The sequence below is a fragment of the Dromiciops gliroides genome, chromosome 5 (assembly GCF_019393635.1).
Source record: "Dromiciops gliroides isolate mDroGli1 chromosome 5, mDroGli1.pri, whole genome shotgun sequence".
Taxonomy (NCBI): Eukaryota; Metazoa; Chordata; class Mammalia; order Microbiotheria; family Microbiotheriidae; genus Dromiciops; species Dromiciops gliroides.
The window spans coordinates 238,646,810-238,673,323 of NC_057865.1; the positions used below are offsets into that span (position 1 = coordinate 238,646,810).

The window sequence follows — 26,514 nt, forward strand, 5'->3', positions numbered from 1 at the left end:
ATCAGTTTAGCAGCTGTGTGGAGAATGACTGGAGAGGAGAGATAGTAGAGACAGAAAGACCAGTTTGGAAGCTATTGCAAATGTCCAGTTAAGAGGTGATGAAGGCTTGAATTAGGGTGATTGTGTTATGAGTAGACAGAAAGGAAGTGTTGGAATATGTTGTGGAAACAAAGCTGACAAGACTTGGCGACTATATTGATTATGGGGTTGAGGAAGAGAGAATACTTGAGGATTTCTCTGAGGTTATGAATCTGGGTGACTGGATGGTAGTATTGCTTTCAGCATGAATAGGGATTTTAGGAAGAGTGGTAAGTAGGAATTTGGAGAATCTAAGGGTGAGCAGAATAATGAGTTCCATTTTGGGCATGTTGAGTTTAGCATATCTATAAGACATACAGTGGAGTTTTCCTGCAGGCCATATGTGATATAAGACTGAAGCCCAGGAGAGAGAGGAGGGCTAGATATGTTGATTTTATAGTCATTTGCATAGAAATCATAGTTGAACTCTTGGGAACTAGTTAGATTGACAAGACAGAGGATTCAGAGAGAGGGACTACGTAGAGCACTGGGAAATGACAAAGAGGCCTGGAAATGGATAATGGTTTTACCCATAGGAGGAGAACCAGGAAAGAGCAGTACCATAAAAAACACAGGGAAGAGAACCCATCCGGGTAAAGGAAATAGTTAATCATGTCAGATACTGTTGAGTAATCAAGAAGGAAGAGGGCTAAGAAAAAGCCTTTGGATTTAGTAGTTAAGGAATTGTTGCTCACTTAGGTGAGAACAGTTTCTGGAATATGATTGCAAGGAGGTAAGAAGTGAGGGAGGTGGGAGTGTAGGAGGAAGTGGCTGTAATAAGCATAGATTTCTTGAATCATTACAATTACTTCATTTACAAGCTATAACAGGAGTCAGAGCCAATATAATGCAGAAGAGAAAACATTGGGTTGTTGATGATGATAATGATGCTCATGGTGATGACAGCTATCATTTATATAGCCCTTGAAGGTTTACAGAGTCCTTTACATCTTATCTCGTCTGATCCTCACAACAACCTCTAGAGAAGTCATGTAAATAATTAGGCACACAGAAGATAGAAGATAGAGTAGAAGAAGGCAATTTAAAAGGGGAAGGTATCAGAAGAACAGGAAAGTGTTCCTATAGAAGGTGGGAATGGAGCTTAATCTTGAAGGAAGCTAGGAAAGGTAGGAGGTGAAGGGGCAGAAAATCCCCAGCATGGGGAGAGCCAGTTAAAAGGCAGAGACAAGGGGCAGCTAGATGGCACAGAGGATAGAGCACCGGCCCTGGAGTCAGGAGGACCTGAGTTCAAATCCAGCCTCAGACACTTAACACTTACTAGCTGTATGACCCTGAGCAAGTCACTTAACCCCAATTGCCTTACCAGCTCCCCCTCCCCCAAAAAAAAGCAGAGACAGGAGACAGATTATAATATCTGAGGAACTGCAAATAGGTCATTTAACTGGATCATGGAGTACACAGAAGGGAGTAAGATCTAAGAAGGCTGTTATTGTTATTGAGTCATTTCATTTCAGTTGTGTCTGACTCTCTGTGTGAACTATTTGGGGTTTTCTTGACAGAGATACTGGAGGGGTTTGCCATTTCCTTCTCCAGCTCATTTTACAAATGAGGAAACTGAGGCAAACAGGATTAAGCAACTTGCCCAGGGTCACACAGTGAGTAAGTATCTAAGGCTGGATTTGAACTCAACTTCTCCTGACTCCAGGCCCAGTGCTTTATCCATTGCACCCCTTAGTTGCCCCTTTAGAATTCTGGGGAAGTAGTAAGGAACCAGGTTTTGAAGAGTGTTAGACGCTCAAAAAAAAGGGCATTATATTTCGTTCTAGAGAAAATAGGAAGTCATTGGATATCATTGGGTATGTTTGTAGGGTGGGGCAGATGATATTGTCAGACCTGCTCTTTAGAAAAATCTCCTTGATAGCTGAGTGCAGGATGGATTGGAGTGAGGAAAAAACTCTAGGGAGGGACATCTGCTATTGCAGATGAAACATGGTGATGGCCCATATTGAAGGTGTATAAGTGGAGAGATAAAAATGAACACAAGAAATATTGTGAAGGTAGAAATGACAAAATTTGGCAATGGATTGAAAAATTGATTGAAAAGAGTGAGGTGATTAAGGAAGCTCCCTTCATAAAAATAGAGAGGTTTGGAAGGTGAGAGGAATTAGGGAGGGAAATAATGAGTTATGTTTTGGGCATGTTTTGTTTGAAGTTCCTATGGGCTATTCCGTCTGAAACAACCAAGAGAAAGTTAGGGAATCTATGAGACTAGGACTGGATGTATAGATCTGGGTATCATCTACATAGTTCAATTGTGCCTGATTCTTTGTGACCACTTTTGGGGTTTTCTTGGTATAAAGATGACAATTGAATCCAGGAGAGTAGATAAGATCACCAAGTGAGATAGTATAGAGTGAAAAGAGTGGATAAAGTCTTGGGAGACACACTAAGATAATGTCATTGTTTAAGAACCAGAGAAGGAGACTAAGAAGGAATAGGTGGATAAATTGAAAGGCAACCAGGAGAGAGCAGTTTCATGATAAATTAGAGGGTAGAGAGTATCCAGAAGGAGAGAGTGATTGACAATGTCTGATGCAAAGAGGTCTACTATCAGGACCGAGGAAAGGCCAATAGAATTGGCAGTTAAGAGATCTCTGATAACTTAGGAGAGGGCAGTTGAATGATGAAGTCAGAAGCTAGATTTCAGAGTTTAGAAGAGAGGAGAGTAAATGGAAGCATCATTTGCAGATAGTTTTCTCAGCTACGAAGAGATGGAGAAATATAGAACAGCCAATAGGGATCACCTATAAATTGTGGTGCTTAAAAAAATATATATATTTATACATACACATATGTATATATATATTTATACATACACACATATACATATAGATGTATATGTGTGTGTGTATATGTATATATGTGTGTATATATGTATATGTGTATGTATATATGTGCATGTGTGTATATGTGTATGTATATATATATGTATATGTATATGTATATGTATATATATATGTTAGTAGGGTGAGAAAGCCAGGTTAGCAGAGGGAGGGGGAAAAAAGCAATAAGTACCTGATAGCTCATTCATCACTTTCTCTCAGGCCTCTGTGGAGACAACCCAAGACCTGAAGCCCAAGAGCCGGAGGAGTAAGAGTGACTTCCAGAACCCTAGTGGTGCTTCCAGTCTCATTCCTGCAGCCATCATCAAAGGGGACTACTGTTGTGAAGATGGACTCCACAATCCCTGCCACCACCATTATGACCTACCAATCACCTACCCCCAATGGGAAGGTAAGCCCTAGAGCCTTAGAAGCAGTGGTGTCTTCTCTATGTGTTATCTTCCTTTTTTAGACTGTGAGATCCTTGAGAGCAAGGACTATCTTGCTTATCTCATGTATCCCTAGAATTTAGTGTAGTGCATTGCACATAGCGTTTTTAATAAATGCCTTTCTTTAATTTATTCTCATTAAATGTCATCTTGTTAGATTTGGCCCATTGTCAGAAAATTTTTTGATCCATACTCTATCATCTAATATGTTCTCCATACCTCTAAACTTGGTGTCATTTGAAAATTTGATAAGTATGTCATCTGTATCTTCATCTAAGTCACTGATAAAAATGTCAAACATTCCCATGGTGAGTTAATCCATCCACTAATGACTTCTTTTGATGAACCAGTCCTGGAAATCACCTGATTGTATTATACTCTAACCTATATTTCCCATTGTACACCTAAGCCTGTAGCATGACAAACTTTGTTCACTGTTTTGCTGAAATTTAGCATTTGAAATATTCCTCTGATCTACCAGTCTAATTATCTTGGGCAAACAATGCGATAAGATTAATTTAGCATGAAACATGACCTGTTCTTGGTGAAGAGGTGCTGGCTTTTGATGATCACTACTCTTCTTTCTAGGGGCAGCTAAGTGGCTGAGCCTGGAGTTAAGAAGAGTCATCTTCCTGAGTTCAAATATGGCCTCAGACGCTTACTAGCTATGTGACTTTAGGCAAATCATTTCACCCTGTTTGATTCTGTTTCCTTACCTGTAAAATGAGCTAGAGAAGGAAATGGCAAACTGCTCTAGTATCTCTGCCACGTAAACCCCAAATGGGGTCACAAAGAGTGAGATATGAGTGATAACCTCTTTCTAAGTGTTCACATATAAAAATGGGGAAGGCTCTGTAATTGCATCCACATAGGGAACTTCTGGTGTGGGAACTTATTCTAACAACTGAGAGCATAACCCTTTTTCTCTATAACCCATCATAAGTTATCACCTTAATAATATGTTCTAGGGTGGGCAGCTAGGTGGCGCAGTGGATAAAGCACCAGCCCTGGATTCAGGAGTACCTGAGTTCAAATCTGGCCTCAGACACTTGACACTTACTAGTTGTGTGACCCTGGGCGAGTCACTTAACCCCCATTGCCCCGTAAAAAATAATAATATGTTCCAGGATTTAAAAAAAATGATGTGAGGTAACTTTCCCATTAGTCACAATCTTTCAAAGATCCCTGATGGTAGCTTAGCAATCAAATCTAGCATTTTCAGAACTCTATTGTATAATTTGTCTAATGGTGAGTTGGATTCATAGAGACAGATGCTGTTTGGCCATTTTCTCATTGGCTCTATCTTCGTTTCTGATTTCTGCTATTCATCCTTATGTCTAGCCTTCCCAATCTGGAGATCATTCTCCTTAAAAGAGGCAACTAACCATTTACCATCATCCTACCTAGAGAGAAAGTCTTTTCTCTTTTTGGATCCTCCTTTTCCATATGACAGCTTAAAGAAACATAAAACTTTTTAATGCTTTCATGAGCAGTTATAGCAAGCGCTTTCTCTATCTCTGTCTCTCTCTCCCACATATCTATTTATCACCATATCTATCTACACACACACACACACACACACACACACACACACACAACCTGACCTTGCTCTTCTTGTACTTAACCTCACTTCCATCTTCTATGTGTTTGTTGAATTGAAATGATTCAATCTAATTTTAAGGTAGCTAAGTACCTCAGTGATAGAGCACCCAACCTAGAGACAGAAGGCTCATCTTCCTGAGTTAAAATCTGGCCTCAGATACTGACTAGCTGTGTGACCCTGGACAAGTCACTTAACCCTGTTTGCCTCAGTTTCCTCATCTGTAAAATGAGCTGGAGAACGAAATGGCAAGCCACCCCAGTGGGGCCATGGAGAGTCAGATACAACTGAAAAATAACTAAATAACAAAAATCTAATTTTAAGTTGGCTAGTCATCTGGATTAAAAAAAAATCTATTTTTAATGACACTTTTCACATTATCTTGATACTTTCCACTACTTCTTTCTCATCCTTATTTTACTTAGCTTCTTCTCTTATTAAGAAATGTCTCTTTCTTCTGTAATTTTCTATTTCCTCTTTTTAATATTATGGATACAGAGCTACAAAGTACCTCAAAGGCCATCTAGTCCAACTCCTTTATTTAACAGATAAGGAAACCAAGGTCCATAAAGATTCAATGATTTGCCTTAAGGTAACACTGGGCAGTATTTTTTTTTTTGCAGGGCTATGAGGGTTAAGTGACTTGCCTAGGGTCACACAGCTAGTGAGTGTCAAGTGTCTGAGGCCTGATTTGAGCTCAGGTCCTCCTGAATCCAGGGCCAGTGCTCTATCCACTGCACCACCTAGCTGCCCCCTGGGTAGTAAGTATTAAAGGTAGCATTTGAACCAGGTACTCTGACTTCTGAGACAGTTCTTTTTCCATTCCATTCCATTTTTGTTTTCTTCTTTTGAAGAAGCTTAGTAATGAATTTTGCCCAGTTCCTCTTTCATTAGGGATGGAGTCAGGAAGAAAAACAGCAGGGATATACTTCTCTAAAGTCTACACTTAGAATGTAGCTAGGCACAATTGTCATGCTGATAGGCTGCAAGGCATGCTGATACTAATCACCAAGGAAATTCAGCCTTAAAATGTTAATTTATAATTTGCATCTCTAAAATGGTCACAAATCTCTTTTGTATCCCTACTAGATTATCAGATTAAAACCTCAACTTCTCCTACCAGAATTTTTTTTTTGCAATGTTCTTTTGTAGTGTTAGTGGATGTTTAACTTTTTGAACTAGAATTCTGTTTCTATTAAACTCAAAATTGAACGGGAAGGAGAAAGATGTTTTTTTTTTTTCCTTGCTGTAATTGATATATCCTACTGGTCTTTAAGTTTACTACAATACCACAGGGCCCCATGGACCCTGCAAACATAGGGACAGTGGGATCTTGAGCAAAAAGGAAGAAAACCCAGCAGGGTTGCCTTTGAGGATTTGACCAATTTTCATAATGACCCAAAGCTTTAACCCTGAAACAAAAGTCCCTATTTAATATTTTAAAATATTAGTATTCTGACACTGATGTTGTGTGACAGTAAATCATCAGTCTCTTTGTGAGCTGAAATTGTAGATCACCCAAAAAAAGTGCACACAGTGAGTATGTCCCAGGGCCTTTATTTTGGGGAGGAGCCCAGGCTAGCCAATCTTCATTCCAAAACCCTCTGAGCTTCTCATTATCTGGATTTCAATACCATGTTCCCAAAGTGGTACATTCATCTTTTCCCTTTTCCACCTCCAGTTTTTGCATATTGTCTTTTTGCTCTTTTTTTTGGACATGTTAATTTCCTCCTATTAGAATGTAAGCTTATTGAGAGAAGGAACTCTATTTCTTTTTGCTTATATTTCTTGTCTCCAGGGCTTAGCACAGTGCCTGGCACATAGTAAGCATTTAAAAAATGTGGGTTGCCTTGTTTTGTTGCCTATAACACCTTAGAAATTAAAGATTATATAGATATGGTGTGAAGGTGCCGTTAGAGAAAAACATGTTCCTAGGAGGAAAATGGGGAGGTCACATGGAGCATTGTACAATCACTGGACATTGGATCTATTGGTATACTGCAATGTCAGGAGAACATATAAGAAAGGCCTTCCCAGAATATCGGGTGGACCCCCCCCAATGACAAATTTATAAAAGGACATAGATAAGAATTGCATTGGATGGATAGTAATGGATGGATTTCAATATGCATTATTGGAAGTCACATGGAGGAAGTCACAGATCCATTGGCTCATGGGAGTACATTATATTATGTTAAGCTGCTAAGGAAGACTGTAGTTAAAGTCAAACACAAACAAAGCAATCAGTTCTGTGTGAATAGAGTGGAGCCCTTTCTATATCACAAAGGTAACACTATATTCCAAAGGGCTCCAGGGTTTTGGAGGGTTCTTTTTATAACAGATATTAAGAGGTATGTTTGTGAAGTACTTCTCTTTGTGAAGTTCTCAGTCTATAAAGCAATTGAACAAATGTCTCCATCTATAAAATAGTTGCTGCTTAACAGAGGGAAATTTAATTGACTGAAAACAGTAACCTAAAGCCTGAAAAAGTGAATGCTGTTTTATTTCAAGGGTTTAGAAATTACAATCAGGTTTAGCAAAGGCTCTGGGAGAATTGGGCTATCCATTCATATTCTTTAAAAGTGTGTGCAGATGTGCCAGTAAATAAAATGAGGCTACAATTTTTATCACTTATAAAGCAATAATGTATTAAGGGGGGAAAGTGTTTTAAACACATCTTTGTTCACAATTCATAGGAATCTTTGTGTCTTTTTTCCTTGGTGCTCCCTATCCCCCACAATAAAGGAGTAAAATAATAGGGCAAACTTTGTGCTCCCAAGTTCCTCTGTAATAAACTTATGGCATGGAAGCAGGGAGGGCTTTTTTCTCCATGAATGACAGTATTATTATGTTATACTGGAGTATCATATGAATAATCTAAATCAAAGAGGTGTCAGGTTATTTGTCACAATCACTTTCTATTTACTCTCACACTCCTTGAATGAAAAAAGGGAGTTGTCAAGAAAAAAAAAGAGAAAGTTAAAATAACTAAACATTTTATATAGGGGAGGGGATATTAAAATATATGTATCCTTCTGTATTACCTTATTATTTAGTGATTGCCATGAATTGTATTAAACATCTGGCCCCCAACTGGCCTCTTTAGAATATCTTATTTTCTGCTTATAGTAATTCTTTCCTAATATAACTTAGTAATGGATTCCATATTTCATCATAGTTTCCCAATTTATTTTCCAGTTTCCAGATTACCTTTAGGCTACAGGACTGAAAAAAAAAATTTTCAATCAAGTATGGGGATTTAATATATCTAGGTGTATGGGTGAAAGAAGAATGTGTCTTTGCAACCTTTTTTTCAATGCCCAGGCTCAGATTAGATTTTTCATTTGGGATAATCCATTTGAGATGATGCAAAAATACAAAAAGCTGGCTGAGCCAGGACTGCATTTTCCTCTTTACCATTATGTTAGCTTTAAGGCCTCATTGCAGACCTTCCCTATTCTCTGGCACTTCTAGAACATGTGTTTGTAATATTGTGTGTGTTTTAAGTACTTTCCTTTAGTCATTTTCATATAGTCCCTAATCTACGGAGATGGGCTGGATAGCAACATAGTTTATGACAATTTCTGGCCTTCCTCCTGGTTTTACAAATTTCTTCTTACCCTTATGCTAATTCTTCTATGTTTGCAAAAGTTTATTCCAATTTATATTGGCAGTTCTTAGTCTTCTCTAGTGTGTGAGGGACCCTTTCTGCAGACTAGTGAAATCTATGATCCCCTTCTCACCATAATGTTTATTGCCCGTATTCATAATTGAAAGGGAAAAAACAACACCCACCCTACATTTCACTTAGAAGTTAGTGAAAATACAGATGTAATTTTTTTCCCCACCCAATTTCATGGACCACCTGAAATCTGATTAGTAGACCCTAGATTAAGAAACCTAATAAATCCTAGGGTTTGGGATGCTTGGGATAATAAGAAAACTTGTATTTAGTATAAATACCCAAACATTGTGATGTCTAGATCATACTGGACTCTTTGAGTCTTGGGTTTTAGCTGTTTTGTTTTACTCTGAGTCTGTTTTATTGTGAAAAGATACCAAAGGATTTATTTGTATAGATCATACCCATTAGAATGCCAACATCTATGTTTGAGCCCTGCCTCCCAGAGTCTTTATTTTGGAGTTTAACATCCCATAGAAACTCAGGGGGTTTCATGCTCATGCTCTACTCTAGGAAAATGAATTTAAAAGGGAAAGGGAAAACACATTTCCCTCTTTGGCTTCAGATAAATTCAGTGAGAGATCAGGAGGTTGTGTTGCCATGACAGTGATTTAAAAACAGTGGGACCACAGAATCTAGTTTAACTCTGTTTAGTGCAAATCATTTCAGTTCAACAAACATTTATTCTGCTCCCACTATGTGCAAGTCACTGCGCTGGGGCTGAAGATTCAGACAAAAAAAAACTCAACCAAAAAGAAAAAGGTTCTTTTCCTTGTTGTTCTGCCCTGTCCTGACCCTTCCTGACCCTGTTTGGGGTTTTCTTGGTAAAGATGCTGGAGTGGTTCGCCATCTCCCTTGCCAGCTCATTTATTTTTATTTATTTATTTTTTTTAGTGAGGCAATTGGGGTCAAGTGACTTGCCTAAGGTCACACAGCTAGTAAGTGTTAAGTGTCTGAGACCGGATTTGAACTCAGGTACTCCTGACTCCAGGGCCAGTGCTCCATCCACTGCGCCACCTAGCTGCCCCAAGCTCATTTATTTTTACAGATGATTAAACTGAGGAAAACAGTTAAGTGACGTACCCAGGCTCACACAGCTAGGAAGTGCCTGAGATCAAATCTGAACTCAGTTCTTACTGACCCCAGGTCCAGTGCTCTTATCCACTAAGCCACCTGCTGCCTCTCCCCTTCCCTTCAGGAGTTTTTATATTCTATTGGTTCAGTTCGGATTTGGACTTCAGAACCCTATGTAAAATGGCTTGAGTACTCCCAGGGCAGACCCAAGACTATGTATACTAACCCTCTCCTCCAATTGTTAAGGGGAGGGGTATTCCTTCTGTTCCCTTCTTCCTAATGTTGGTTTAGTTGTTTTTACAAGACTTCTCACTGAATGAGCAAAGGGCACCCAAAGAATTGATTAGCTGACAAAGGTGGAAACTTCAATGGCCGAATGGATAGGTGTAGGCTAGGTGAGTGGAGGGAGGGAGGGAGGAATTGGAAGAGAAAGAAGAATATCTTCTCTGCCAACAGTGGTAGGTAAGGTGCTTCTTAGAGCAGTTGGTGAAAAGGTGGTTCCCTATGGAACGTTAAGTTCCTTGAGGACTTGCTTTTCCCTCTCATATCTCAAATCCCCAGGCTCGGGATCTTGAACTTGATGGGCTATTAAAAATTGCTTGTTAATTTGAGTTGATTTGAATTGAATTGAAGGGAGGTGTTTTCCTGGTAACGCGTCCCTGAGTGTACCTATGTGAGAAGAGCTCATCAGAACCAGTAGTATGCCAGTGACAGTAGACTGAGGGGGTGGTGATCCCCTAAGGATGGTAGCAGGAAAATAGACCCAAATATCCTTGCTTGTCCGTGGAGTGAAAAGGAAAGGGAAACGTAGGCTCTGCCGGGGAGAGGAATCGCTAGTGTCGCTCCCTAATGGTATGGAGTGGAAAGGAAGGTGTGTCCTCCCCTGTGGCGGTGGAGGCAGCTGGGAGGTAACTGCTGGAAGGAAATGGGAGGTGTCTCTGATGTTTATTTTTGCTTAGCAACCTGCGGCCAACTACTTCCCCAGCAGCCTGCCCACACGCGCCCTGCAGCCTCCCCAACATTCTAGGGACAGGAGAGCGGTCTCTTTGACTAAGTAAAACGTGGAGGGTGTGTTGGAAGCCCCCCACCCCCTCCTAGGCTCTCAGGATTCCCCCCGGAGCCTGGCTGAGCGAAGGGCTGTGTGGGGTTTTTGGCTGGCTGAGGTGACCGAACAAAAACTTTGGATATTTTAAACCTAGGTTTGGGGAGGTTGGATTTATTTGGATCGGGGCGGTGCTGGGGCGGGGTTGAGTAGGGGTGTGTGTGTGTGGGGGGGGCAGTGTTGTCCGTGAGGGCTAGAAAAAAATGAAAAGGCATTTTTGGCCAGGGGCGAGAGGGGGCTCTGCAGACATTTCCTTAGAGTGAGGTTACCGGAGCCCGGGCGGTGAAGGAAAGAGGAGGGGTCTTTACAGATGACTGGGAGAACAGGAAGGGAAGGGGGGAGGGGAGAAGGTCCTGGGCTGACGGGAGTGGAGAGGAGCCAGAGGTGGTGGTGGTGGGGTGGCTCTCTGCAGAGGGCTATAAGAGCAGAGAGAAAGGGTGTTTAAGGTTGCCGAGAGTTTGCTAGGGAAGACTGGGAAGGGGAATATGTAGCTGGTCTGGCAGGGGAGGGATTTCTGTAGTTAGTTGTTTAGGAGTAGGGCGAGTGTGGGTGTATGTATGTGTGTTGGGGGGGGGGTGTTGGATTGGGTGGGGAGCAGGGGACGGGCTTGTACTGCTGACTGATTGCTAAGCGGGGAGGAGAGGAGCTCAGGCTAGCGAGGAGCAAGGGGCGGGGACAGCGCTCTCAGTCTGAGCCCATAGAGAGAGAGAGAGAGAGAGAGAGAGAGAGAGAGACAGTGTGTGTGTGAGTGTGAGTGTACGAGTGTGAGTGTGTGAGCGTCTGAGGACTGGGAGGAGGCTCGCAGCTCGCCTGGCCCCGGCCCTGGCCGCTTTCCCCAGCTCGCTTCTCCGCGCCCCTATGTGAGGGAGTCGGGGAGGTCGGCGGCGGGGGTGGGGGAGGGTGGAGTGATGTGCATGGGCCGGGGGGTGGCGGCGGGGCTTTTGCTGCTGCTGCTCTCGGAGGAAGAGGAGGAGGACGACGGCGGCGAGGAAGAGAGTGGGGGGCTCGCGGCGGCGGGCCCGGGCCCTGGGGATGCAGCGGAGTGTGTGTGTCTGGGTATAGCTCTTTGGAGACCGCGACCAGGCGCCGGGCATCGGCGACGGGAGAGCAGACTAGGAGGAGGCGGCGGCAGCGGCTGCAGCGAGAAGTAGCAGCAGCTCAGCAGCAGCAGCAGCAGCATTGGCAGCAGCAGCGGCGGCCGCCCTGAAATGCATTTTCCTCTCCAGCGGCCATGTTAACCAGGAAACCTGCTGCCGCTTCTGCCGCCTACCCAGCTGGTAAGGAGGAGAAGGAGGAGGGGGGCACGCGCGTTGAGCCCCGCGCTAGAACCCAGTGGGGCTGCTGCAGCTGGCAGCCGGGGCCCCACACGTCCATCCCCGGAGACCTGCCATTCCTCCCTACGGGGGGCTGGGGAAGGGGGGGAGGGGCCGCCGAGCCAGGTCCGGGAGGGCGCGCGGAGCCTCTGGAAACAAAGTCCAAGGCGAGCCAGGGCGCGGGTGGAGCTGGGGCCCGGGCGGGCGCCGCGCTGGGCGCGCCCTGGGCCGGTCGGAGCCCACTCGGGCCGGGAACTGCTGGCTCCCTGCTGCCGCCGCCGCCGCCGCTGCTGCTGTTGTTGCTGCTGCTTCCCCGGGTGGGCGCCGCCACTCCGCGCGGGGACTCGTTCGATCATTGTTCCCTAGGGCTGGAAATGCCCCCCTCGGAGCGGGGATGCACGCGTACGGTGGCGGGAGGGCTGTCCGGGCTGCCCGCCCTTCATCCCCCACCGCTGTGGAAACGCGAATGGACAAGACGAGGGTGACCCCTGGGGGCATCTGCCATTCCCCCGAGGTTGGGTTTGGGAAAGGGGATGGGGGTGGCAGAAGAGAGTCCGAAAGATTGTTCCCACCCAACAGCCTCCCTTCTCCCCCCATCGCCCCTTTACTCCCCCTTCTCCCAGCACACAAACACACGCATTCACACACACTCACACACACACACACACACACACACACACACACACACACACGCTCGAGCTGACATATACCCTCCATTAAATCTCCCCCTCCCGGCCAGACGTCGCCTAAAACGTGCACCAAGTCTCCCCAAAAGGCAGTTTCTTTCTAGGTGTTAAATAATCTCTCTTCGCGCCTGAGAGGTTGCTTTAACTTTGCCAGTGCTGGCGACCCTAACCGGAGAGTAGGCGGTCCCGAGGGCTGTGTGCGGCTGTGCTTAGCGTTGGTCATTAACTTTTCCCGGACGTCCGCCCCCCCTCCCCCCGCCGCCCCAAATGGCTGTTGTGCGGGGCCCGCGCCTCCCCCTTCCCAGTACTACCCCCTCCCTCGTGGGGGGGGGTTGTTTTTGCTCCTACGGCCCAAGCGAGGCCCAGGAGAGGGCCCCCGGCTCGCTCTCGGGGCGCTGGCCGAGGCCCCTGGCGTTCGCTTCCTCTCTGACTCTCTTTTGTCTCCCTCGTGTCTTCCCCAGGCAGAGGAGGGGAGAGCAGCGTCCGCCAGCTGCAGGCTTCGCCGGGACTCGGAGCTGGGGCTCCCCGGAGCGGAGTGGGGACTGGCCCCCCGTCCCCGCTCACCCTGCCGCCTCTCAGGTCCAGCAACACCGCGGCCGCTGCCCACACGGTGAGAGCCCCCCCCCCCCCCGGGAAAGGGAAGGAGTTGGGCCCCAGAGGGTGGCCGCGCCAAGGTTTGTGCCCGGCCACCCCGGGAGCTAAAAGGTCGAAGGGCAAGCTTAGAACTAACTCATCGCCTCATGGAGCTGAGAGAAGCACTAGAGGTCATCTGGACCACCTCCTGCATTTATTTTAGAGGAGGAAACTGAGGCCTAGAGAGGAGAAATAACTTGCCCAGAGATTCTGGGCTACTTAATGTTTTGGCCTGGCTGGGATTTGAACTCAGATGGCAAGATAACCAAGCTAATGTTCTTTGCACCATACGGTGCTGCCCCCTGCTCAACTAGGTAAGGTTCTAAAAGCTGCAGCCACGAAGGAGAATTTCCAGCTTTAGCTCTTCCTTCCCCTTCTCATCCCCTCACGCTGTTTCCTCTTTCCTTGATGCCTGCCTTCCCCTTCCATCCCTTCCTGCTCATGAAGCACCCCTTCCCCACCCCCATGTGGGTATTTATAGAAACAAATGTGCTAGGGCAGTCACTGGGCCCTACCCGGAAAATTGATCCCTGAATGAACCTCCCAGACCTCTCTCACCAGCCAGAAGGGAGCCATGCCAATGACCCATTGCTTGTATAGGCATGTTTTATGAGTGTTACAAGTTTGATCTCAATACAGGGAGTCATTAAAATGGGAAGAAAAATAAAAGATCATCAGGCTAAAAGCACAACAACCACTAGGTCTCTACAGTTTGACTTCACAGCAGTGAAAACCAGCAGCCCTGGTCTTTGTCAGAGAAGGGTGCAAATACCTAAGGACTTTGAAAAGGAGACCAGAAAACTCAGATGTTTTGTACCTGCTGCAGGTTGCAAAACTGAATTTTTGTACCATCAATGCTTTTCTCAACTTCCATGGACACACCATGGATGGTTTCAGCTACAAGAGAAGAAATGTGTTTGGAGATAGTGGTGGGCTCTCTTTCCCTATTTTCTTTAGCCAGATGCTCTGATCCAGTTGAATTGGGCAGACAGCCATCTCTTTTCACTGCTGGAGTGTTTTACAGACTCAGGGGTGGGGTGGGAGGGGGCAGCTTGATCTGGCAGGTGCTTGCCCCAGAAATGACATCACTTAACAGATGGAAGTTCAGGCCTTGTCCTCTTTTGCAGTAATGCTTTTTGGGGGGCTAGGAAGGAGACATTACCATTGAGTGACAAGGTTGATATAGCTGCCTGTTTATACTTGGGGAATGTTGATTTCCCCCCTCCCCAGGTCTATAAAATGGTATGTTTTGCTAACACTAATCTAGGACATTAGTAAGCTAAGAATTTACTATAGAGCTTAAGTATTAGACTATGGGCACAGGTACAAACAGATTTGTATTATTGTACAATGCCACCTTGCATTGGAAAATATATTTGTTGCAACCAAGTTTTTTATTTGGTGTTTTGTTTTTTAGAAAATCTGGTTTTATTTATTTATTTTGATGGGGAGAGGAAACTATCATCTGATATTTTACTAAATAGGATAAGTCCAGGTGTTTACTAAATGTTGTAATGAGGGGATTGGACTCTTGAGTTCCATCCAGCCTTCAGTATATGATTCTAAGTTTTCTCACCTTTAACTGTGATAGAATCATAGATTTAGGTCTAGAAATGGGCCTTATTGGTCATGTAATGCATTTTACCAAAGAGGGAACTGAGACCCAAGAGAAATGAAATGGTCAGGGGTCACAGGTCACACGGGCCACACAGCCCAGGGTCACACAGGTAGTAAGCTGCTGATACAGAAAGCTATTGCCTACTAGAAGAAAGAAGTGCCCTGTTTATATTGAGAGTTCAGTTTAATAAAGGGGTACCTTTTTCATCAGCGCCAACTTGCACTTCAGATCCCTTTGAAATGAAAACAGTTGCTTGATTTAAAAGATGTGATGAGGCCTGTATAGAAAGAGTATGTACTATGATGGTGATGATAGCATTTATAAAGTTTGTAAAACACTTTGAATGTATTATCACATTTGATCCTCACAACCCTGAGGAGTGGATGCCATTTTACAAAGAGGAAATTGAAGCTGAGAGAGTTTTAAAGGATTTGTCCAGAATCATATATGTAGTAACTGAGGCAGGATTTGAACTCAATTCTTTCTGATTCCAAGTGTAACACTATGCACCGAAACACCTAGCTGCCTTTGTTTCACTTTGGTGTATCAGAAATGTTGTTGGGGTTGTTATTTTCTGAGTATTAGGGTAGATGATAGGAATACATTTAGACAGAGGGCACAAGTGGGAATTGATTATGATGGGATGATATCTGTAAAGCACTTATTTTTTATCTTTTTTGGGGGGGGAGGGGTGGTTGGGGTTGGTGAGTGTCTTGTGTCTGAGGCTGGGATTTGGGCAGTCTCAGAGCTCATCTAGGTATCAGCTTGCTTTACCTGTGTGTGAACTCTGCATGAGTTGCCAATCATTAGATATTTGGGTTATGAAATGTGCGGGGATTTTTTGTTTTTGTTTGTTTTCTGTGGGAGGAGGTTGGCCAGGGAGACACTGTACAGGAGTTAGAGATTTCATAGAATTGTAAAGTAGAAGGAATCTTAGAGGCCATCAAGATCAACCACCTAGTTTTACTGAAGAAAATGAGGTCCAGGGGAGGTAGCTTCCCAAGGTCACACATCTGGTGACTGAATTCAACTCCCACTACCACACATTGGTTGAAGCTGTTAATTCGAGTAAGTGTTTCTAGGTTATAAAGAAAGGCTAATACATTTTTCGGAATCTCTTTCCCCACACTTGTCAGACTGTTAGAAGTTTTTATTTTTAATTTCAGGACAGTTAGACCTGGGAAGAGCTATTTTTAAATAAGAGTGGAAAAAAAAAACACCAAAAAACGACATTCTGGAGGGGGAAAATGATCTTGTCATAGGAGCTTGCCCCAGCTTTGCACCCATTATAGTAAGGAGGGCCCTGAAGGGTAATACTAGGTCTCACATATAACAAAAGGATTATGAACTTTGGGAATTAACTTGTCCCTTTACCTTCTTCCTAGCTCTCTGCGTTTGTGTAACATTATCCATCCATTCATCTATGTAGCTATCTATGTGTCTATGCATCTTTCTATTTCCATCTATCCATCTCTGTCTCTGTTGCTCTTATCCACACCTATGATACATCTCCATTCACGTTATTTACCTTTAAGCATTGAGCTAAAAATATTCCAGATAACCTTCTGAGGGTTGTCTTGAGGTATATGGGAGATACTACTGTAGTGTTTTCCTCATTTCATTTTCAAAATGAAACTTGATAACATTTCATGGTGCTATTCTTATGTAAAGCATTCTCCAGTCTTTAATCATCCATGCCAGAACTCAGTGGGTCCTCAGTATGTGGTAGTACTCCCCATTTAATAAATGGGAATATTTCAAAGCAGAGAAAGTAAACAGTGTGGAAGGTAGAGTTAAAATTCTAGTCTTCTTGGATTCCATCATTTTTCCCAGACCTCTAGACAATGCTTTTGATGACATCAGAGTAGTGTATTGTGACAGTTAAGGCTCTTGGGAATGTTAGCTCTTTGAGTTAGTAGGGTTTGTCATTGTATTATTGGCTGTGATTAAAATTACCACACAGAGTGGAGTACTGTTTTTATTATATTTTCCAACATTTTTTTTAAAAAAATTCTTTGAGCAGATCTCGGTGGTCAGAGGAATATTTTACAGTGGAAGCAAGCTAGTCTAGATTAGAGAATGTCTGACAACTTCATGGACAGTGAGAGAGGTATTGATTTTTTAAGTCTTGAGTTTATAACCTATTTCCCTGGCAGATGTACATTCTAGAAGTAATTCTAACTAACCTCTTCTTTCCCTCCTTACCCAAGAGATTTTTTTGAAGCTGCTGCAAATTGTTCCCAGGTTTTAGGACAGTGAATCGGCTATGTAGAATTGTTATTTATTTTAAAATGAGCTTTCATCGAATTCAAATCTCTGATAATATATATGGTATAAGAATTAAGGCCTAGAGACTTTGATCCCTAGAGATGTTACTCAATCCCCTGGGCTTTGATTTGATGTTTTCTTAAAGTAATATGTAAAGCAATTCTCAAACAATCCAATCCAATATGGAGATTAACCAGGCATTGACAGTTAAATCATTAAAAAAAATCATTTCTAGAATGTCCAACTACTTCATAATTTATGATTACAATTATGTAAAACACAAAATCTCTATTTAAAAAAATCCTTGAAGTTCTTGAATACTGAGTTGAACTTTTTACACCTAAAACAAAATTGCTGTAATTCCAATGAGTAGTCTTCAAAGTCCTAGATTTTATTTAGTCCCTAATAAAGCTCCAATACTTTAATAGTTTTACTGTGGCGGCTTGGGCTTTCCTAAACTTTGCTCTTAGAATTTCTCCACCTTGACCTGAAGAGATTGACTCTCTTGGAAAGATTTGGTCATTTTAATTTTCAGGCTTACTCCTGTTTCTTCTTTCTTATGAGGCCATTAAAAAGAAAAAAAAAGGGAAATGGGGGAAGAATAACAACAAGAAACTAGATTGGCACAACATTATAAGTATTCTGCTGCTTTTCTTTCCCTAATTTTACCATTTAGGAATCTGCCCAGTATTTTAAAAATATATATATGTGTATATATATATATATTTGATTCATATCTTGTTTTTACATTATCTAGATTTTCCCTTTTATTCCTCCCATAAAACATCCCTTATAAGAAAGAATTCTGCTGCCCAAGTATTTGGTATTATAGTGAAAGTGACAATTCTTGCAATTGATGTATTCTTTATGAAATTCATTTTTAAAATCTTTCACGAATCAATCATAGGGAGAAAAAAGTCTACTCTTTATTGTCTTTAAAAACTTTAGGAAAACCTCAGGAGCATTTATTATTATTTTTGATAGTCAGAAATGTTAAGTATTTTGTTGCTTTAGAAGTATACATGTAACCAAACTGACTCTCCAAATGGGTTAACATACTTTCCACATCTTCATACATAGTATCCACTAAAAAAAAATTACTAAAGATCTTATTGTTGGCTATGGTTGGCTATTATGCCACTGAATTACCAATGATTAACATAAACTATACTGTACCACATAATAAATTGTTATATTGTCCCTGAACAGGCTCAAGTCTCCCATGGAGGAGATCTTAGGATTCTAAGATCGCAGATTTAAAACTGGAAGAGAGCATCTAGTTCACCTCCTTTATTTTTAGGAAACTGATGCTCTTATGTACTTGTTGTATCTGGGACATAATATATCCACATAGAGTATTCAAAATATTAAGATATAGACCTCAGGTAATTGAAAGAATATTTGAGGTAGAGTTTAGAAATAAATGGTGTTGATAGCATCTGATTCCAAAACTGCTCATTTTAAGGAAGCTGATGCAGAGAGAGGTTAAGTGACTTGTTGGTAAGGAGCAAAACAGACACCTATCACCTCGCACCCGGATTGTTGCAATAGCCTGCTGGTGGCTCTGCATGGCTTAAATCTTTCTCCATTCCAATCTATCCTACATTCAGCCATGAAAGTGATTTTTTGGGGGGGAGGGGGATGGGGCTTAAGTGATTTGGCCAGGGTCACACAGCTAGTTAGTTTCAAGTGTCTGAGGCCGAATTTGAACTCAGGTCCTCCTGACTCTAGGGGCAGCACTCTACCCACTACAATACCTATCTGCCCAAACTATAGGTCTGACCATTTCACTTCCCTGCCTCCCTACCACTCCATAAACTCCAGTGGCCTCTAATTGCCTCCAGGAACACATAAAATGTTCTGGTTGGCATTCAAAGCCCCTCATAACCTAGCCTGCTCCTACTTTTCCAGTCTTCTTACATCATATTCCCTTGATCCCCTAAAAGTGGCTTCCTGGCTATTCCATGAAAAGGACACCCCATCTTTTGGCTCCTTTTAAATCCCAGCGAAAATCCAGTTTTCTATGGGAAGCCTTCCCCAAACCCTCTTGATTCCAGTGCCTTCCAACTCATAATTATTTGCTATTTATCTTGTATATAGCTTGTTTTGTATATATTTGATTGCAGATTCTCTCCCCTAATAGATAGAAAGCTCTTTGAGGGAAGGGACTGTCTTTTGCCTCTTTTTGTATCCAAAGTGCCTGGTAGGCATTTATTGATTCAACACAAGGGCTCTAACTCCATATCTAGGACTCTGTCCACTATGGAAAATTGAAAGCAGGCCCTTCCCAGGATCAAACATGTAGATATGTAAAGAACTTTAGACCAGCAAGGCCAACCCTTTCATTTTTCAGATGAGGAAACTGGGGCCCTAAGAAGTTCATAGGTCACCTAAGTAGCATGTGTGGAAGGCTGGGATGTCCCCCTTCCATCACAATGCTGGTTTGGGGATCCCTGACATACTCACATTAACCCCCCTTTTAAAGAGGAATACTACAATTATGACATGTGCCTGAAGTTGAAATTGCTAAGTTCCCATGTTAAAAGCTGAGCTTTTTCTGTAACCCAAAGACATAGTCTTCTGAATTGACTTAGGCTATTGACCAAGTGGCTTCCTGGAAAAAGTGTAGGAGTTGGATTGTTTGTCAGAACAGGTGCCCTTTTCTGGTTCTGATAAAAGGATCTTTCTAGGTAAACGGGGTAAGGATTTTATAAGATGTTGCTGTATCTCCTTTCTTGATTTGGTGAAATGAATACACATCCAAGATTGGTTGGTCTTGTCCTGCATTAAGAGTGTTCTCTGGCCAAACAGTAGATGATTCATGTACATCTTTGTATAAAAGCTCAACATTTGTAGCAGTAGATGAGGATAGAGAAGGAAGAGAAAGTGCCTAGGGAGATAGGGTGACTTCAGGGAAGGTAGCTGCTTCTCCTCCTCCTTCTTCTTTTCCTTCTCTCCCCACCTCCTCCCCTTTCTTTTCCTCATTTTCCTTCCCCTTTTCCTCTTATTCTTTCTCCTCCAGGCTTTCAACATCATCACCACCATCTTGTGTGTCCATGTTTATGTAATGCCTCTAGGGCATATAACACTCAATTTATGAGTAAACTTAATTCTGAAATGTAAATTAAACCATATGGAGCAAAGTGGATGGGGAGTTCATGTATAGAATGCTTAGTCCATAGGCTTAGACTCTTTATATTCTTCTTCTTTTTTTTTTTTTAGTGGGGCAATGGGGGTTAAGTGACTTGCCCAGGGTCACACAGCTAGTAAGTGTCAAGTGTCTGAGGCTGGATTTGAACCCAGGTCCTCCTGACTCCAGGGCCGGTGCTCTATCCACTGCACCACCTAGCTGCCCCAGACTCTTTATATTCTAACCACAACTTATCTCTTTGACTTCTAGATTGCTGCTGGTGGCAAACACGGTATGAATGATCACCTGGTCGTTGGCAGCCACACACAGCTCCAGGTACAGCAGCTTTTTGAAGATAATAGTAATAAGAGGACAGTTCTTACTACACAACCGAACGGGCTTACCACAGTTGGTAAAACTGGATTGCCACTAGTACAAGACAGACAGTTGGACAGCATTCATAGACGGCAAGGGAGTTCCAGCTCTTTGAAGTCTGTAGACGGGACTGGGAAAGTGAAAGCCGCCTCTATGACACCGGAACAGGCAATGAAGCAGTATGTGCTAAAGCTAACAGCCTTTGAACACCATGAGATTTTTAGTTACCCCGAAATCTACTTTTTGGGTCCAAATGCAAAGAAACGCCAAGGCACGACTGGTGGGCCAAACAATGGTGGCTATGATGATGACCAGGGCTCTTATGTGCAGGTACCCCATGATCACATTGCTTATAGGTACGAAGTCCTGAAAGTCATAGGGAAAGGGAGCTTTGGACAGGTGGTGAAGGCCTATGACCACAAAGTGCATCAGCACGTGGCCCTCAAGATGGTGAGGAACGAAAAGCGTTTCCACCGGCAGGCGGCCGAGGAGATCCGGATCCTGGAGCATCTGCGGAAGCAGGATAAGGACAACAATATGAATGTCATCCACATGCTGGAGAACTTCACCTTCCGCAACCACATATGCATGACCTTTGAGTTACTGAGCATGAACCTCTATGAGCTGATCAAGAAAAACAAATTTCAGGGCTTCAGTTTGCCCTTGGTTCGAAAATTTGCCCATTCGATTTTGCAGTGCTTGGATGCTTTGCACAAAAATAGGATCATTCACTGTGACCTTAAACCCGAGAACATCTTATTAAAACAGCAGGGTAGGAGTGGTATTAAGGTCATTGATTTTGGCTCCAGTTGCTATGAACATCAGCGCGTCTACACGTACATTCAGTCACGGTTTTATCGGGCGCCGGAAGTGATTCTCGGGGCTCGGTATGGAATGCCTATTGACATGTGGAGCTTGGGCTGTATTCTAGCAGAACTCTTAACAGGTTACCCTCTCTTGCCTGGGGAAGATGAAGGGGACCAGCTGGCTTGTATGATCGAACTCTTGGGCATGCCTGCCCCCAAACTGCTTGATGCCTCCAAACGAGCCAAAAATTTTGTGAGCTCTAAGGGTTATCCCCGGTACTGCACTGTTACAACTTTGTCTGATGGCTCCATTATTCTAAATGGCGGCCGCTCCCGAAGGGGGAAACTGAGGGGCCCGCCGGAGAGTAGAGAGTGGGGGACTGCACTTAAGGGGTGTGACGATCCTCTTTTCCTTGATTTCTTGAAACAGTGTTTAGAATGGGATCCTGCTGTGCGCATGACCCCTGGCCAGGCATTGAGACATCCCTGGCTTAGGAGGCGCTTACCAAAACCTCCAACTGGGGAGAAGACAACCGCAAAACGGATAACGGAAAGCACTGGTGCTATAACGTCTATTTCCAAGTTACCTCCACCTTCAAGCTCAGCATCCAAACTGAGGACTAATTTGGCACAAATGACAGATGCCAATGGGAATATTCAACAGAGGACAGTGTTGCCAAAACTTGTTAGCTGAGCTTGAGTGCCCTAATGCTGGTAATCTGAGAGATACTATATTGCTGGGCCTTATTCATTTGAAACAAGTAGCTCAGATATGTTTTCATTTGCTCAATAATTTTACTTATTTGTATCTTTTTAGCACTTATTTTAATGTAAGAGTTGTTCATTTTGTTTTTATAAAGTATATGGGGACAATGCTTTAAGTTTTTATAGTTTTAAAGAACGTTTTGTCTTCTAAAGTATGATGAGCCTTACTGTATTTCGTGTGGCAGAATAATAAATATCAATGGCAGGCCATTGATTACGACATGACTGTCATGCATTACAGCTTGGTGTCAAAGATAATTCACTATGTTTTGATGGTTCACATTATAGTTTCCTCAGAGCGGTTGCCCCGTAAGGCTCTCCCCATCTTCAGCATTTGCCCACAAATGTAGCATGTACGGTTGTTTTCCATAACATTATCTGGGATTCAGGAGTAGGAGGGGTTAGGGTGCAAGCGATCTGTCCTCTGAAGATACAGCTATGTCCTACAGTATTTTTGAAAGGTCACTATTAAGATCGGTGTCCAAACAAAAGCAAAAAAATAAAATCCCTGAGATGAATTTTGTCCGATTAGCATTCAGACAGTGTGTAAAAAGCTAGAGAAGCAGACTGTGGGTGGATGAATGAAGATGGGAATCTGTGTGCTCTTCTAAATCTTACAATATGACAGATGAGCCGCTTTGTAAAGAGAAAGTCATGTATTGCAAAACGTTTGAAACCTAATTTTAGATGTGTAGCCCATGGAGTGTTTCTCTTTCTCGATGTCCCTTTGTTCACTCCCTATCTAACTTCTCCTCTGCCCTCCTCCTTGTCCCACCCTGACATGTCTTGCTTGCAGCCACCGTTTGCTTTTTTTCTTTCAAGAAGCCCCCCTCACCCCACCCCTGGGAATGTTATCATAGAGAAGATTTTGCATTTCTGATGGATTATGACCTTAGTTGAAAACTCTAGGGGAAAAACTAAATTAACTACCTATGTATTGTTCTGAGTTGCTACCTAAAGTTTCTTTTAGCCCAAGAAGAACTCATTCTTCACTAAGGAAAATTTAAATCTCCTCTATTAGCAGAAGTACTTGGAGCTGCCCCATTTCAGATTGATTCACACCAGCACAAAAGAAAAAAGAAAAAAAGGAATAATTCAAGGACACATTTGTTTACTTATTTTCTAGAAATGATCATTGGGAAAAAAAAAACAGTAGATATTACATTCCTGTTATTTTATTTTACATTTTATTTGGGGAGCATTTCTAGTTTTTGTGGGGAAGACACTTCACCTGGAAGAATAATATCCAGACTTAGGAAAGGGAATATTTCTTCTCAGAATAGTAATGATTCCCATGACTGTAGAGTCAGTATTTCATGACAAATTGATCAACAGTGAGATGCACCAGATAAGTAAGGAAGGGAAAAGAGCAATTTTACAGAATGTGTAATTTAATATAGCAAGATTTCTGGCTGTTTGGACAAGAGGCTTTAGTTAGGGTAATAAATTAGCATAAATGATTTTTATATGAACAGAGAATCTTAAATTGCCTGTAAATTGTTTTACAAGTACTTAAAGCATGGTCCCCAGTGAGGCCAAGAAAGTTTCCGGTTAATTTCTTCTCCTATTTATCTTACGACTTCATTTCTTTTTTTTTCAAAATAACAAAATTGTTTTAAACAAAACATTTTATTTAGCCTTGTGTGTTGGTTGATAGTGGAGAAAAATGCTCAGGAAATATACAAATATTTGCCAAAAAATCAATACTTTAAAATTAAAATTCATTTTTATTAAGGTATTGGTGTTGATATTTGCTTTAATATTTAAAGTTGTCACCAATAAACTAATCTGTACTTTTTCTTTATTTAAAAATGATAGCTTCTTGCCCCTAGTCCAAATAAAACATTATAGAGTACCAAATGCAATTCTATGTAATCTGTGAGAGTGCAATAATAGATGAGTGTTGCATTTTAAATGATGCTAATGTGATAACACGATCAGTGGCTTTTGAAATTTCAATATCTGCTTATTTATTAGTAACATTTGACCCTAGGAAATCTGAGGTTTGGTTGCCCTGTGAACCACAAGTTTCTTAATGATGGTTAAACTTCCTTATGGAATCAACATAACAAAAATGTCAAGACTCAATTCACCTTTTCCTTACTCCTTTGCTTCTCCCTTGCCCTTTTAATTTCCAGTTTGTCAATATATAGTTTTAAATATTGAAGCCTGAGCCTGAGCCTGCTTTTAATATACATTTCATAATAAAACAATTAAAAACAATCATCGATGGGTCAATGCCACTTGTCTTCTTTTCTAAATTTTTTTTCTCCCATCCAACTGGTTCTTAAAATGCCAATAATGCATTTGTGACCATCTTCATAAATGCAACCGGAAACTTTTAGGCCAAACTTGAGTGTGCAGAGATATTTTTTTAACCCCAAATACAGTGAAATTTCCTCTATACATAAAAAAAAAATCCTGCTGTATTACAGCTTTCTGTGATATGGCTGCTTTAAAATATTCTAGCATATATACATATATATATATAATGTAAAGAAGGAAAAATGTTGCATCTTGCTTTGATGTAAATTTAAAAATTATTCTATTAAGGGCTCTGATAGGCTGCTAGGAGTTGGCTTGGAAACAGCACTTAGCCTCACAGGTGACCATTGTCTAGGGATGTCTGAGCTGTTTTCAGACCAGAGTAATAGCACCGTGTTGTCTTGTCTTTGGTTGCAGTCTCATTTGGCTCAGTTTCTGGCACCACTGGAGTGTTTATTGTCACTTAAGTGTATTGCTAAAACAGTGGAAGAACAGAGTGATGCAAGACTGTGTAGATTAACAATAGAGTATAAATCGTGCCCTTAGTGTTAACAATGTGCCTTTTGTTATGAATGCCATGTTGTAAGGCATGCATCTGGGCTTCTCTAACCCTTTGAATATGAGGTAGTAAGGACCAGGAACCTATTTTTCAAAAGGTAAACCTGTCTTAAAACATCAAGTTCACTTTCAAAGGCCTTAATGCAAACCATAAGGCATGAATTGCTCACCGTATGGTGGGTGCCTCAACACACCACCTTGCCACACACAGGTGATGCCTACTTTACTTCAAGGGTTGAAGACAGCATTCCTTGGTTATTTGTATCTTAACATCAGACTGATTTTTTAAAAACTATTTTTTTGTTATGTGAACACTAGACAGAAATCAATTGTATTTGTAAAATTTACCTCAAACTGTTTCATTTTATAGTGTGATTAATCCCAGGGCATTTGGTTTGAACCAAAGTGCATTCCTTTTCTATGTACCTGGCTATAGTCAAGGCAAAGCCAGGGATTTTTACAATTTGGGTGCGAGGCACTTAAGCCACTTTTACCTGAATGGGTGGTTTGGAGTCTTATGAAATCACTCCATCAGAATGTTAGAAAACACTTTAGACATCAGTAGCATCGGGCCATATTGGAATCTTTTAAGCCAGCAAATGGAAGCATGATTATTTAAAGAGATGCTATTTGGGTTTGTAATTTTTTTCTCATCCAATAGATATTTCTGGTAAGCAGAAGTTTTTTTGTTTTGTTTTGTTTTTTTTAAAAAAAGATTCTGTCAGTAAAGATTTTAATATTGCCTAATTCAGTGCTACAGTAGCATTAAGACACACACATCGTGAACCATTTGTTTCTAGGGGCTTGTACATCTCTGCTATGAAAATATATCAGAAGTCATTGTAATTACTCAGCTCAACTGCTACAATTATGTCTAGGCAGTAGCTTGGGTTTTTATCAAGCGACAACTTAGACAACGTGACTGTGATATGCTGCAACTGTGTGTATTGAAAATATGTGAAAAACGATTGAATGTGGATTGTATATATGTATGTAAAAAAAAATCTGTGAGATGCTGCTGTCGCCACTGAACATTAAATATGTTGGAGTGGATTCGAATCCTAGTGGCCAGTTGTGTGTGTATTCTACAGCTGATGGCAGGAGTAAGAGTGTTTAGTGAATATTTGTTGAATTTTATTGTTGTGGCCAGAGATCATTTCAGAATAAAATTTTAATGTCCTACCTTTCCTTTCTCCCCTTCTCTAACTAGTGGGTGATACTGCTAATGTGACTCCCCCATATAATTTAAATGGTTTTATTGGTCTGGAA

At 42.0% G+C, this 26,514-nt stretch overlaps 1 protein-coding gene across 2 annotated transcripts; it reads left to right on the forward strand.

The window, feature by feature from the left end:
* Positions 1–11,765: 11,765 nt before the first annotated feature.
* DYRK2 (dual specificity tyrosine phosphorylation regulated kinase 2) lies at positions 11,766–26,425 on the forward strand. Of its 2 annotated transcripts, none has more exons than XM_043967140.1 (3): positions 11,766–12,105; positions 13,289–13,437; positions 20,747–26,425. In XM_043967140.1, exons 1-3 carry the CDS (start codon positions 12,060–12,062, stop codon positions 22,349–22,351), a joined length of 1,800 nt encoding a protein of 599 aa, XP_043823075.1. In that variant the 5' UTR covers positions 11,766–12,059; the 3' UTR covers positions 22,352–26,425. The 2 variants fall into 2 exon arrangements, with proteins under 2 accessions (XP_043823075.1, XP_043823077.1); XM_043967142.1 differs by lacking the exon at positions 11,766–12,105 and adding an exon at positions 12,443–12,458.
* Positions 26,426–26,514: the final 89 nt, after the last annotated feature.

Bases quoted from the DNA above. Each gene is read 5' to 3' on its own strand.
- DYRK2 (XM_043967140.1), top strand. From the start codon at position 12,060: ATGTTAACCAGGAAACCTGCTGCCGCTTCTGCCGCCTACCCAGCTG. The intron at 12,106-13,288 runs GTAAGGAGGAGA...TGTCTTCCCCAG, and splicing joins TTCTGCCGCCTACCCAGCTG to GCAGAGGAGGGGAGAGCAGC. The intron at 13,438-20,746 runs GTGAGAGCCCCC...TTTGACTTCTAG, and splicing joins CCGCGGCCGCTGCCCACACG to ATTGCTGCTGGTGGCAAACA.